Source organism: Nyctibius grandis, chromosome 3, assembly GCF_013368605.1.
Source record: "Nyctibius grandis isolate bNycGra1 chromosome 3, bNycGra1.pri, whole genome shotgun sequence".
Classification (NCBI taxonomy): domain Eukaryota; kingdom Metazoa; phylum Chordata; class Aves; order Nyctibiiformes; family Nyctibiidae; genus Nyctibius; species Nyctibius grandis.
The window spans coordinates 30,933,976-30,949,808 of record NC_090660.1 but is presented as its reverse complement, the minus strand read 5'-3'; the positions used below and the strand labels follow the sequence as shown (position 1 = coordinate 30,949,808).

At 37.0% G+C, this 15,833-nt stretch overlaps 1 protein-coding gene across 2 annotated transcripts in view; it reads right to left on the bottom strand.

The window, feature by feature from the left end:
- The window catches only part of SEMA5A (semaphorin 5A), a 361,263-nt gene that overhangs the window by 203,970 nt on the left and 141,460 nt on the right, over nt 1-15,833 (bottom strand). For both annotated transcript variants that reach the window (XM_068396639.1, XM_068396640.1), the window contains exon 5: nt 8,848-8,893. In XM_068396639.1, the coding sequence (XP_068252740.1) occupies nt 8,848-8,893 (46 nt within the window). The remainder of the gene's footprint in view (nt 1-8,847; nt 8,894-15,833) is intronic.

The following is a 15,833-nucleotide window of genomic DNA, read 5'->3' as shown; positions in this document are numbered from 1 at the left end:
TTGGTGATTACTCTTGTGCAGCTCTATCGGTATACTCATGTTTGTGAAAATGTAAACATGAGTGCCACCTTCTTAGGAAAAGACGTTTCCACAATTACTTCTACTGCATGTAATGCAGTCTGGTTGACCACCATACATACCAGGAAAAATTATCAGAAAGGGATAAATTATACCACTATAAAATCCACATCAGCTGTTTCATTAATATCTGCTGTAAAATGTATGCGCATACCTTTTGATATCACCTCTGTTTCTCATGAGAACAAATGCACTCATACTACATATTCAGGTGATCCAGGCTTGCCCTTTTTCTTAGAAACAAAACACAAATGTTTAATATCTAAAGAAAAGAGGAGCTTTTCTCCAGTGGAAGTGAAAAATTTTAGTACCCATTTTTCTTCTTTATTGTGAAACGAGAAAAGAAAATTACTGTAAACACACAAGAAATGCAGTCTAACAAGCAGAGGTAAGAAAGAAAAAATAGAAATAAAAAAGCAAAGCTTCTCTAGCTAAATGGATGTGTTCAGACTCATTTGTCTAGAAATGCACCTGCACTTGTATTTCAGTACTGGCACAAAACAATGACAGATACAGCAAATAAATGAAAAATGACAACGTCTCTGCCTGGCTTTCTTTTTCTTCTCTTTTCATCCATCTCCCAAAATACTTACACATACTGATCAGCCAAAGCAGCAGCAAAGCCCTGCTGATTTGCCAATATTCTTTTGCTTCACTTAGACCCTTCCTAAATTTACGTGACAAATTTCTGCTGTACTGAAGGGTAGGCAATCACAAATTCTGGAGCCTAAAACCTCCTAACTATGTAGAAGCCAAGTGTAAATGAATAACAAGCAGAGATGAGCAGAAGAGGAGTCATACATCCAATTGGCTGCCTCGTATGCCCTCTATATAGTTTTGTAATAGGCATCTGCATACAAACTCAGAACATCACACACAAAAAAACCCCAAACAAATAGATAATACATGTAACTACACCTATGCAGGTGAAAAATCCCATGTATGGAAAGAACATTCAGAATGAAGAGTGAGTCAGTACTTGGCCAAATACGACCAAAGATGGTTTCAGAATAGTAGCCATCTTCTGCATTAATACATAAGTGATTCTATGAACATAAGCTGTTTTGGTAGCAAAATTTTTTTCAACAGAAATGGAGCACTGTCTGCTGGTAACTGATTTCACCACAAACACACTATAGAGTGAAGATCAGGATTTGTGCGTTCTAACATGTTTTATCTAGCTTGAGGAAGCCCCTTTCGGTTGCATGTAAAAGAGGTCAGTTGGGTAAAGATTAGACATATGTGAAATTATGCACTGCTAGCCAAATTCATCCTTTTCTGGCTTCAATCAAGTTATAAGTTTGGTCAGAAACTACTGTTCTGCAAACAGAAAACAACATGACAAAAATACTAATGGTATCACAGAAAAAGAACTCGAATGGACCCAAAAGCAGCCACCAAGTCCATTTCTGCCTGCCACAAAGGACTAACTCTGGCTTCACAAATACTTTGTAACTCTTCTTTAAATTCCCAATTGTCTAATTTAATTATTTGTGGACTTGCTCTATAATAAAAACCAACAATCTGCCATCAGAAAGTTATCAAGAAGAGTAAGAGATACTGTACAGAAGTGGCATTGTGATACGCAGATGTACTGTGCTTTGTCTTTTTTATTTCTTTGTTAAACTCTACTCTCAGCACCACCCTATACAAAAGGTAACAGTTCAAATACCTCCCAAAGTTTTGCTTATCCGCAGCACCCAAGCAGAAGTTTGCACCTGCTCTATCACCTTTTAGTTACTCTGCAACTCGCTCACCTCAGCCTTCTTTGGAGAGTTTTATGAGCCCTAGTTGCTCCCTCCCCTTCCAAGCTTTCGAGGAACTTGGAACAGCATCAAAAGTAACACTAACTTATCCGCTCTGGTTATCCATTTTTCATTCACACGTCCCAGACACAAACATGAAGGGCCCAAGCAGAAATAATGTTTTGGTGGCTGATGCTCCCTTCACATAAAGAAGGGGAAAAAACATGTGTAATAGGGAGGAATACTCTCTATTCCCCTCACACTTAAGTAGATACCAGGCACAGGAGAACCCAATCAGAGGGGTTTTTTCATTTGTTTGGTTTGGTTTTTCCCCCCTTAGGAACCCAAATAGAATGTTAAATCTCAGTCTATCTACCTTGCATTTCAATATTGCCAACTTAACAGCTGTCACAAGTTAGGGACATCCTTAGGTTAGTTCCTTTATGCCTTCAAGTGTGAAATCAGAGAATGTTTTTCTTGCATCTCATTTTCTGCACAGGTAGCTTCACCCCAAAATAAAATGATGATTCATTAGGTTTCTTTCATGTATTTCACAAATCAGACATCTATTACACAACTAGTCACTGTAAGTGACATACAACACAAAAAATAAATGGACTGAAATACAGTGAATGAAAGTTTTAGAAAAAGCATCAAGCTGTCTTTTAAGAGGTTCTATTTATTTGGCAACTCAACAAATTAAGGAGATTAAAATTCTAAAGCTTAGCTTCCTTACCTTTATCTCTGAAGTGTTTCAGATTATAACTGAAAGTTTTTAATATCAGCATAAATTAAAGATTTGATTCTACATGACGACTTCTTACAAGCTTTCATTTTGTTCATAGCAAAGGGCACTGTCCCCAAAATGAACCGCAAGGAGAGTCTGAGTGATTTGTGCCTCTGTTGGAACACCATTCTCTCTCGATTGGGCCAAATACCACCTTAGCCAAAAAGACAAACTAAGGTTATGAAAGCCTCTCACAAAAGACATAATGTGATCTCAGTTTTTAATAACAACAAGCAATTGTTATTTTCAAAATGGGATTACAACCCTGGTAAGTAATTGATTCCTTTAAAAAGAAATTAAAAAATCAAGTGTTGTTAAAAAACTATATTCTGTATTACAATTAAGATAAAAATTTATAAAAGTGTTTCAGGTTATACATATGAATTTATTTGTAAAAAACCTCAATCATGAAGTCAGATTCCCTCTTTGTTCAACCTAGATAAGCACAAAGTATATATTCAAAGGATATTACAATTTACTTAACTCATTATTCAGTCTACCATCTAGCCATTAATGACTCATATAAAAGTGAACTATTAAATATAACATGTATTTCAGACACTCTTGACACACCAGCAAGAATTCCCGTTGGTAAAACTCATTCTCAAAGCAGCTCCTTTTCCTGACAATTCATAGATCCAATCTTGCCTTTACTTCCTTGAATGCCTCGTTAATGGGGGTGTGTATATATATACATACACACACATAGCTATACCTATATATATACACACACAAAAAAAACCCAAAACTCAAGATTCCAAAATTTAGAGTTGAGTAAAACACATGAAAAAGAACATCCAATCTTCCTAGCCTGCATAAAGAATTTAATTTGAATCTTGTGGTAAGCTTGGAGCTAAAATTGCCTTTAAAAATGGACTTTGAGGTATGTGCATTTCTAACTGAAAGATGTGCAGATTCAGCATGAGAATAAAATCTCAGGAGAATTATGTAACTGCAGGAGCAGGTGGAATAGGCTTATATTCAACCTTCTGGGTGTTTCAAACTGAGAATAGACTTCACAGATGGAAGATTCAGATGAGAAAGGCAAACTCAAGCATGCGCCCTGTAAATGCCTTAACAATCCGAGTTTGTAAAGAAGTTCATCTTACGGATGAACAAAAGATGCATGCACTCTATCAGGTTTCTGAAAAGCTTACGCATCGTGGCTCGTAAAAATGTTTATGGCAATTGTGGCATAAGCGCTTTTACACTCTTTAGATACATCAGCAAACTTGTCATGTAGGTAGACTCAAAGAAATGTTTGAATTTAGAAGCTCTCCTTTTAAATAATTTTGAAAAAAAAAGGTAAAAAATAGACACTTGTTAGAGCCATCTTCTACATGATGTGAAAGCCCCACTATTAATCCTGACATTGGCTAGATATCTTTTTTAAAAACAAATCTATTCACTTAAACACTATTTCAGTTGCTGCTTTTATTTTTTAAGGAATATAAGACAGTTCTCAGAAAATCCAGCTTTCATCTTGGCCAATGTTTTTTATGGATTATTCTACTATAACTTGAGATGAGCACTAACAAAGCAAAACTCATAACATAAAACCATGCAGAGTCAGGCCTTCTGTGTCTGTGAGCCTACTATACAGCAGTGAGAGGTATAAAGTATTTGTTCTTCTACAACCACAGCCGCATGAGTGCTTCTTTCCTAATCCATAATCTCTATGCACGCATTGTTCCAACAGTCAGCTTTGAACAATTTGACTCTTAGGCTTCTCCAGCAAGAGCTTAAAAGGCTTTCACTCATTTTTGTCTTCTTTATTCTGCTACACAAAGGAAATTGCTGAGACACATCAAATAACGGTTTGCTACAGACACTATCATATGAAACTTGCTTACTCAATCAACAGGCTTTTCCTATAAAGTACAGAGCACAGAACCATGACATGTGGGATGACAACTTTGATGTACTCACAATGGGCAACGATATCTCACTGCATAGTCCTAGCTCATGTTTAGATACACATCCTGTCTGATGTAATCTAGTAGCCCTCTAACCCTCACTTCTACAAGGGATTAACTTTCACTAAACTGATGGAAACAGTACCCTTTTAATACATGAATCTCTGTTCTGCATTTCTTTTGTGAGAACTTGCATTTCAAATGGATGTCTGGTTTCATGGTTTTCTTTTTTTAAAGGAAGGCTATCTCGTGTTTCAAAACTATTTTCCAAGTAAACACTTGTAGAAAACAGGGCATACACGTATTTTGGCCCAAAGTAGTTTTTGCAAAAGTTTGCAAACAAGGAGTCATTTTTTCACTTTATTCCTCTTTAGAGAGTTTTCCTATTACAAAACAATGTGGAATCATAGAATGGTTTGGGTTGGAAGGGACTTTGAAGATGATCCAGTTCCAACCCACCTGACATTGGCAGGGACACCCTTCCATTAGACCAGATTGCTCAAAGCCCCATCCTGGCCTTGAACACTTCCAGGCTGGGGGCATCCACCACTTCTCTGGGCAACCTGTTCCAATGTCTCACCACCCTCACAGTCAAGAATTTCCTCCTCATATCTGATCTAAATCTACCCTCTTTCAGTTTAAAACTGTTACCCCTCATCCTATAACTATATACCCTTGTAAAAAGTCCCTCTCCAGCTTTCTTGTAGGCCCCCTTCAGCTATTAGAAGGCTGCTAGAAGGGCTCCCCAGAGCCTATCTGACAATATTGCAATGTGTGATAATACACCAGAATAATACTTTAATTATAAAATGTGTATATTTTAAAAAAATACATGGAAATTTTGTAAACAAAAGATTCACAAAGATGCTTTTGCTATAACTAAATGATTCTTACTGTTCCAGTTTGTTACATGTAACATGAAGCCTTTTATCTTCATAATATCAGTGTGTGGACAAACTAATGACACATTCCAACAGACACTTAAGTATGACAGACAAGGAAACATGTTTATACAAAAATAACTGAAGTGCATCAATGGTGAAGATTAAGTTTTAGGCATTCCCTTTATTTTCCAGATAGAAACGTACTATAAGAAAGATTGAACTGATGAATCAAACTAAAAAAATCAAAGCATCAATGCAAAGAAAATAAACAGTTACAAAAGTCTAATTGAAAACTGTAGAAAAGGAGAATGCAAATTGTAACAATCATCCTTGCTTCCATTCTGAAAGTATCTGCTGTGCATGAGGAATAGTCAGCAATTTTCCTCCTCCTTCAGATGCACAACAGCAAAGATAAAGCTTGAGCAATTTTCTAAAATAATTAAACAACAGGTGTACAGGTTGTCTTGTTTCTAGCCCTGTCGTAGTGTTATTGTGCTACACTAAAAGTTTCCTACAGCTAGCACTTCACCGTGTGCCTTTTCTTCCAGACACGAAAACATAGTCCATTTGCTTGTGGAACATCTGCTTGTTTTCACAAAGGTTGGTTCATGCAAAGACATCAAAGTGAGCAACATAAGTAGAAGAATTAAACTGGGTTTTTACATTATTATTATGACAACAACTGTGTGAAGAAAAAAAATGCTAAAAGAAAAGTTCTTCTGTCTGTACATAAAAAGTCAAAGTGTTCAGTCCCTCAGCAAACAAATGTTAATTAGCACATACAGTATTAATGAGTTAAACCACAGTATGCTTTATTTCTCCTGTGCAAATCCATCATTGTTTTGCAAGGATTACATATAACCTTTACTTTGCTTCTCACTTTTGTTCCTGCCTCCCTCAACCATAATAGAGTTTCAGGTTTGAAAGATCTGGAGCTTCAAAATACCGTGATTTTTAGTTGCTAACTTGGTAAACTTTATATCCTCTAATCCTACTCAAAATATTTCTTTCACCACATGTGGATGAGAGAAACTTCACATGCCCTGAAGTTTCAGAAATCAAAGTTTACTTCAATTATACCTGAGGTAAATCTTGGTGAATCATGTGGTAAATACACTATTGGCTCTAGGTGGGTTTCAGGTTGGTAGCTGCTAAGTTTGAATTCCAATTTTCCACAGGAATGGTTACTGTTTCTTTCATTACTAAAGCTTTCACACTTTCCAGCAAGAGACAGAGACTCTCATTGTGTCTTAACATTTCCCAACAAAGTCTGAGAAAAGTTGTGGATCTTTACAGCTGAAGACTTGTAAGAAGAGTTCAGACAAGTAACCACCACTAAGAACAGCAGTGCTGACCACTGATCCTGCCCTGGGGTACCTGGAGGGGCTATATGGCCTCTCGAGAACTCTCCCAAACCTACTTTTGTGATTATAAGATCAGTGACTAACGTCCTACTTTCATACCAGATTACAAGACAATCTGAGAGTGTTGTGTAACGAGTTTGGGAGTCCTAAACAACACACCTTACATCCTGGCTTACTTGCATCAAAACAAAGGTTGCAGCTACCTCACAGCTAATTTGGAGCTGCCATAACTGGCACATCCAAGGAAGCACATCTTTTGTCCTGGGACACTCTAACAGAACCAGAAGGGAAGCAGAAGGGAAGAAGAGGAAGAGAAGATCTGTGGAGGACAAATATGAAGGAGTCATAACAGTAGGCTTCAAAATAAGGAAAAAAAAAATTTGAATACTTGGAGTAGGGTAGTAAAGATACGCCGGTGAAAGAAAAAAAAATTACATAATTTGGTTTTGATTTAGAAATACAATCTCCCTAAAGGGTTGTGGGAAAGGGTTTGAAGATACAGAGGCAAACCAGTGGTGCTACAGCACTGAAGACAGAATAAGAAACTTCACCAAAAGTCAGCTGGAGAAGACTGTCTGTTTAAAGGCTTCTTCACATGCATAAGACCAAAACTTAGTAACCTAGTATAACATCAACAGTATGATTTCTGTCCTCATTTTATATTTTTTGCTGATTGGGGTGCAAGGGTGGTTGGTTGAGTCAGTCAGCACAATTATAAACCTCCGTAATCTACAGATTTCTCCCTCATTAGCGAATTCAGCCTACTGATACTTATTCTAACAGAGGAAAGCTGTGAACTTCAATCTATGAATTAGCAGAATAAGCTACAACAGCAACATCAGAGTGTAGCCTCTCAACAGGAATCTTCAGGACTTAACCCAAATTATCTGCTAGGATATCGAGTATGTCACATAAGGTGAAAGTAGACAGTACGAATTCTGGATATTAAAAGTGCTTGGTGCATCACAGCCTTAAGCAGTAGCAACAAAATCAGATATTCATCAATACTGAAATTTTAGTTAATTATATATCAGCTTCAGATCTTGTTTCTAGTCTGGGAAAGTAAAGGAAGTCTGCAAGCCTAATTAAAGCACACACAGGTGTTCTACAAATCACAAGGACAGCCTTACCTGAATGCATTTTCCTTTTCCATATTCAACTGTATAGTATTACTTTGTGAAATAATAGTCACAGTACTGAATCTAAAGCTAGTTAGTTTTAAATTGCATAAATGAAACAATTATGAAAAGCCATACCTTTCTATTTCATTGAGATTTTCTACTTCCACACCTTAGCAAGTTAGCCAACTTAATTAAATTTACTAAAGCAACTCTTAGAGCCAAGAACACAAGAATGATGAAGGTTAGAAATGATTCCAAGATTAAAAATAATGAAAGAGAAAACTAACAAAACCTAAGCAAGGAACACCACTTCGAAGACTGAGGGAAGATGAGATTGCTGGCATATGAAAGTCAGGTGATGTTCAGGGTTAAATAAATTGATCAGGGATTCTCACTTACCTTTCTATGAAACCTAACTGACCATAAAAGCCTTTGTTTCACCTTCCAATCTCTAACAAGTTTTAAACAATAGATAGCTGCCTTATATACAAAACTGAGATTCTGATACCTGTGGTCACACCGTATTTCTTCCTTGAAAATTTGCTGTTTCATTTGCCTAATTTAACCTTAGCAAGTATGAATGAAATTTTGTATTTATCATTATTTAAAAAAAACTTTTTTCTATAATAACAATAAATTCTGAATGCAGAAGCTGCACAATAATAAGTTGGAACATTTTTCTAAAAGAATATGATCCTCCTTCCCAGCCTCCATTTTTTACAGATCCACTCTAACAAAATCACAGCAGAGAGTAAGGTAACATCAGGTCTGTATGGTGTGGGATAAAGGCTAATCTGGAATTAAAACGGATAATATGACTTATATAATATGGGGCCACGAAAAGGACAAAAACAGATGCATACTTATTTGTAGTTATGAAGCTTATGAATATCTTGATTATCTGCTTACCTACATCATGCAGAGGAACTAAAGAAACAAACATAAAACATACCTGTATTAGAGAGAGATCCTCAAGCTGCAACCTGAAGAGGTAGTTTCTGGGGTTAAAAAAAATAGTAGATAAAAATTGTTACTAGTGTTTAAGTTAAAAAAATGTTACCAGTGTTTAAATAAAAACATAATTAATGAATATAAAAGACAGGAAAAATTAAAAAGTGACTGGTAGTCAGGACTCAATTCTTTCAGGGACTGTCTTAACATATAGTCCTTTGGGCTAAGGACTAAGGCAATTTCTAAAACAGATTTGCAGCTTGAAGGACTGGATGCATATGAATAAAGTAGATATTTATACTGCATACATGTACATCTGAGTCTTTACTCCAGTCTTTCTTTAGAATCAATGGGAAGAAATACACTGCTTCAGGAGATGCGTGTGACCAGTGTTAGATGTCTGAATGAGAATAAGAGGACAGGCAGATTAAAGCTGTCCATTTCTCTCCACAATGATGGGAACCTTATGCAATTAGCTCAGCCACAGATAGGTAAAGTTTGAAGCAAAGGATCCCACGATAATGGAGTGTCTGTAGAAGCCACAGAGTTTTCACAATTCTGACTGAATTCCTGTCATACCCAGTCTAAGTTCTTTGAAACACAAGGATATTTTTCCACGTACAGCAGGAGCTACATATAAACCACACATATTTTTCAAAAGCCCGTGCTTTTATTGCAAAAAAATTTCTCACTCCATTTTTCTTCTACAGCAGTATCACTGTGTCTACAGAACTCAGGAGGAGTTCAGGCAAACCATGAACAAGACATGACACAAAGGCACTGCTTGAAATCAGGGGAAATGATGGGTTAGGATACTCAGAAAGGTGAGCGTGCCCCACTGACCTAAAACACTTCCTTCAGCACATACTGGTGCAATGTATGTGCACTACCACAACTCCTCCCAACTTACTCGGTCTATCTGGTTAAAGCAGCTTTCTTGTTACATCTGTCCTGATAAACCAGCTCTGTTGGTAGCACTCATGATATCTGTCCACGACCCTCATAAAAATGAGCAAATACCACACTGTCTTTGAATGGATTTCAGCACATTCTTCTCTAGTGCAGATTCTTTTTTGTGCTAGGTCTGCACTAAGGCTCTTCCATGCTCCATGTCCATATTCCTCCTGCCCAATTTTTTTTTCTTTCTTTCTTAGTTTCGTCTCACATCTCTTTCTTCTTTTCATTATGTCTTTTCTTTTTTACTACATTTTCACATCTATAATGTTCTTCAGTCCTCTACTGCCTAATTTTTACCCTACTTAAAGCAATTCTGATTTTTCTAATGCCATTACAGAGTGATTATGTTTTATAAATAAAAAAAAGGAAGACATTTTCAAAATATTAATATAAATTACTTCAATTTTAATTTATTCATAACAAAACTGTAACATTAATTTCTAAGATTTCAATAAATTCACTTAAAGGAACAAAAAACAGATAACAAAGAGATGAGTAAATTTAAACTTTTAAAATCTTTGCAATATTCACAAATTATCTGCGATATTACATCCATGCAACTGGTAGAAGTATAATCCGAATTAAAATTATTATTTTGAGATAATAATTCTAATTCTTTGCAAAGAGGTATGAGGTATTGCTAATGGGCACAGATGGTCAGGACCTGTAGTTTACATCTCTTAATTTTTTAAAATGAGCCAGCGGGGGTGGTGGGGAACAAAACCAAACTGTGTCTGAAAACCGAAAAATACTCTTTTTCAAAGCATGTATCTCAGAAACACAACCACTATCACGGCCAGCTTTTTTTATGGACTCTGGGGTGCAGCTATGTGTATTTATTTATTAACTCCGGTACATATATGGTTTACTTAAGTTATGGATGTACAGGAATCAGGTGACTAGTCTTTCCAAGGAATATTGCTAAAGGGAGTTACTCAAAACACAAGAGGCAGGATATTAAAGGCAACATTTCATGAGAAAGTAAAATAAAGAAAGAATATTTGTTATTAGCACAGATAAATCACCACAAAGAAATAACTAAAATACTCGGGTTTGAGTTATGAAGAACCCTGAAGTGAGCAAACAAAGAAAACAGTACATTGCAGGAAAATGTTTACACAAAGCTTCATCCACAAGCTAAGTGCAAGCTGACTTGAAAGACTTTCACTGAAACGTCAGGAAGCAATGCATATAGTCTTTCTAATGCATCTACACTCTGTAAGGATAAAAATTACCTTCATATCTGCAAAATGTCTTGCTCAGAAATATTCAGCAGGGTATATAAGTACTCAGACTGCTCCTCATCTCGTTGCATGTAAGTTTCCATCAACCATCGATTGTGCTGCTTTCACTCCAAGTATCAGTTAAAGAAACCTGCAACTTCATTGCTGTTGCAAATCTCTTTTTCCACTTACAGGAGCAGAACACCTTTTTTCTTCCAGAGAAATTGAACTGCATCCTCAGCAGGTATAAACTGTTTTCTTAACTCAGTGGTATCAGACTCACAGGAGTGGCACATAAATGCCCCATCTCAGTCTACAAATAAATGCAGTCTCTGTTGCAGAATATACAAGCAGACAGTCTGGTCTCACACTTTTAGTTTTCAGGTCAGTATTCAGCATAGTGTCTCTATGCATGCTTCATCTTGAGATATCTACTGAAGATTTATCACTGATGTGGCATTTTAAGGCAGAATATTGAATTATTAATGACCTCTTAGCACATAGGCCTGTCTCTTGTCCAAATATGGTGGCAATAAAAGCAAGACAAATACAACTTTACATGCTGGAATTAAACTGATTTGACACTGGCAGTAATTGGTAAATTTGTTTCCATTTGGTGCTTAATGAATGAGGAAAGCAAATATGTTACATAAATCTGCAAGCAGAAGGACACTGTAATGAGAAGAAAACACAACTAACTCTGAGATAAAGCAGAATCCTATATTCCTTCAGACAGCCAGCAAGCAATAAGTACTTTGCTTTACATTCACAGAGCTGAACAACTTTTCTAGCTGAACTGTGATAAGTAACCCCAGTTAATCAAGAGCCTACTCAAACTCAACGGCAAAGACTTCCACTGGTATAAGTGGGAACTGAATGAAGGACCACAAAAAGCATGCTCCAGTCACCTCCTTGACGACAAAGTATTTCGATCTGTTGCAGTGAATACGTTCAGTACAACTACAGATAAAAGTATAAAACTAATCTGCTGTATGTTCCTAAACAAGTCCATGTCAAAAATCAATTGAAAACCCATAAAGATTCAAAAGTATAGCATGTTAGCAATGGTTGTCAAATCCAGCACTTTACCCTTTTCTTTGTGAAACAGCAAGGTATAAAATGTGAATACAACAACAAGAAATACTGTTGCATTAAACACAGATGAATTAGAAGAACGTTAAGGTGGCACATACGTCTTAGGAAAACATACTATAGACTAAGGTTTTGAAAAACTCAGAAGACGGCGAAAAAAAAACCCACCCCAAGCCCCCATATGCATCTGCAATTGAAAGCCTGAATCAATAAATAGGGGTTGCAGCAAACTCAGAAACTCAAGGCATGACCAGACATGCTGCCAAATCTCCTGGAAATAAAACAGTAAAAGATTCCTTCCTGTTCACTTCTTTCAAGAAACTATTTGATACAAAAGAAAAAAAATTTCATTCAATTTACTGGAAGGAAAAAAATGAAGACTGAAAATGAAAAGTATAAGTTCAACTATTAAGGAAAAAATCTTGATTCCACAATCAAGATGGGAAAGTTTTGGGTAAAGGCCAATTCTAGTTCTGCAGTGTGGTAAAATCAGCAATTGGAAATAAAAAAAAAAAAAAAGAAAAAGAAATAAAAATCAGAGTAAAGGAGATAATCAATATAAAATAAAAAATTATGACGTAGAAAATCCATTTGGTTATATTAAGATATGATAGGAAAAATATGTGAAAAAGCTAAGGATGACACATTGGAAATAAAAGAAATCTAATAAAAGTGGTCTAGTTGAACAATTATATGAAAATGGTCAAACTACAACAATGAAAAGCAGAATGGTCAATAAGTAATTTTTGTCTGCAGTTTGCAGGAAATAGAAGTCAGCATATGAGAATAATGTAATAAGTAGCTTACTGATAAATGGTAAAGATGTGAAAACAGCACATATACAGAGAGAAATATTTTCAGACTAGCAGGTCATGCTAATTCAACCTAAAAATTATGCTGAAGTGATCTTTGGTCTTCTTGTTGATCTTTTTAAATAATTTCTAAAATTACAAGTGTTGTTGAGGAATGAAAGACTAACCATGTTTTATTAATATCCGAAAGGGCAAAAAGGAAGACTCAGCTGATCATAGGCTGACCAGTGAGACCCTGAGCTTGGCAAACAGAATAAGAAAAACACTATTGGAGTGAATTAGGAAAGAATCACATCATAAATTAAATTAATCCACTCAAAGGTCCTGTAAAATCTGATTTCCTTCTCTGATGGTTGCTCCTCAGGATTAGCAAGTCTTACTACATTCACTTCTCTGTGGCTCCACATACAGCTTCAGCAGTGACTAAAGATCGTAGAACGTAGCACTCCTGCACAGATGTCCAACAACAGCCAGGCATTACTTCTACGTATTTCTTGCCATGGGTTTCTCCAGGAAAAGCAGAAAGGCACCAGTGGCCTGCCTCTGCAGCTCTGGAGCTCACTCTCCTCCTGAAGTCCCATCATGCCATGTCATCTCAAACATGCATTACTGTCTTCTCCTGTTGGCCCCTGCTTCTCACAGACAGCACCCAGGTTCCCCAGCTGGAGAGGGCCTCAGAGTATTTTTCACCTGGGCACCTCTGATGCCTGCAGGTTAAGGCTTTTTTTTAAATATTATGGTTTAGTCCAGATAAGTTTGTGAGTTTACTCGGCTATTCATTTAGTAAGTTGTTGGGTTCAACTTTATCCTGAAATATCACCTCAACCAAAATGCTAACCCTGTATTTCGTAACTGTGGCTGACCAAATCTTTAATACTTTTTAACATTGCAACACATATGTAAAAATACATGCCCCCTGTTTTTTATATTTTGGCCGATATGGCATACACAGCACAGCACCCACCCACATAAACAGCCATGCAAATCCTATGTGGTCTTGTTACCATTTCATTCTTCAACATATTAATCTTCTGTTTCTTTTCAAGGTTAATTTAAAATTAAATTTTGCTGTTATGATCTCCCCCCAAAAAATAATAATGGAAAGGAACTTAAATAAACATAGAAATTTTAGACAGTTCACGCTTTTTGTGGCCTCCCTTCCTGTAGTAATCAGCTTCGGCAAATAAAGTTTGCTTGAGCTGAGTTTTTTTGGAAGGGGAGTGGGGAGAGAAGGTAAAGAGTTTATGGTAGCCGAAGTTTGGTCTTTTCAATTACTTTATTAAGAAAAGAAACTGCAACAACAAAATGATCAAAAATTATGTAAGTGATCACATTAATACTAAAGTACTTCAAGGAAAGAGATACCGAACTCAAACAGCTGACATTTTCAAAAGCAGCCTTGAACTTCCTTCCTGTAATCATGCTGTAGTCCTCCAGTAGAGCCGTTAGTTTCAAACGGAGCCCTGCCCTTCAGCGGAAGCTCACTGTACATGAGAAATTCATGGGAAATTCAGAAGTAGGATGCATACCAAGGGAAGCACACGATGTCAACACATCTCTCTATAAAACGCAATCTTACTCCCATCAAATTTTGAGAAGTGAAGGTCACGTGCAGAGTGTGCATCACTGCACTGTTAAATTTTCTGACTGCACTCTTGGAATGAGGATTGAGGTCCACATGCCTACCTAGCATTCAAGCAGCCCTCTCACAATATGAGTGCAGCCACTCAAGTGCATCCACAAGGGCCCTGCAGTAACTCATGCAAGGCACCAGTGTTTCAGAGGCAGCGGAGAGTCCTTCACAGACCTGACTGCTGCTGCGAGTGGTACTGCTCTAGGACTTCTTCTATATCATGGTTATCAGCCTCTGGCCAGTCAGCAGCTCCCTGCCCTGCATTCCAGTGCCGTAAAGGCACACACAAGTAGGCAAGTTCAGCAAGGACCAATCTGCTGGCAATGTAGGACAGAAACTATACATTTGGACCAACAACACTCGTTGCAGAAGAAAGGAGCAGCTGACGGACGTGAGAATGCAGTCTAACCAGGAACCAAGAGAAGGCATAATTTGCCATATTCTGCATCAGGACATGTACTACTACTAGCACAGATCAAATGTGTATACATTAAGTCATGACTTCAATTAAAGACAGGTATCTTCAGAACACCACTCATCTGATGTAATTTCTAAAGATGGCTTACACTGAAGTAACAGTATTCTCTGCTAAAAAAAGTTCCATTTCCCCCTGCCACTTCTCTTTTCATCTGACCCCAAGTCAACTCCAGGGCTCCTCTGATGATGCATCGTGTTAGTTCCACTAATTAAAATGGCAAGACATTAAATCAGCACAAGAAAGTAAGTAATTTTTGTGGGGTTAGTGAACTGACTAGTGTTACTCTGCAACCAGACTATTACCAGAGCTGGTGCAAAGGAGGAGAAAATTGTAAAGTGGAACAAGGCATGAGTCGGAGAGTTACAAAGCATTAGCTTTTAAAAATATTTAGGAACACATTAGCAAGGCAGGAAAGAGAAGCAGCAGAGGGAGGAAGGCCTTCCGCTTTCTGCAGTAGTAGGATGATAATTTCTTTTAGATTTTATATTAAACCATACCTTAGATTAGATCAGATCAATCAGTGGAAGGACAGACATTGACTACCCTGAACCAAGTGTTTGATGAGCAATAAAACCCAGATGGATGTTCAAAGAATATAGCACTAATTCCTAGTGCTTGTATATTCTCCCAATATGTAGCGCTCAGAGCATCTCATCAACAAGAAGCTCTCAGATTCTCATGCTGGGAGCAGACAACAGCAAGAAGCAAACTTGTACAGTTATTTATTCCTTTATTAGAGATTCTTAAACTACTGTTAATGAATCCTTTAATTTGTCTTTCTGTTGTTATGGC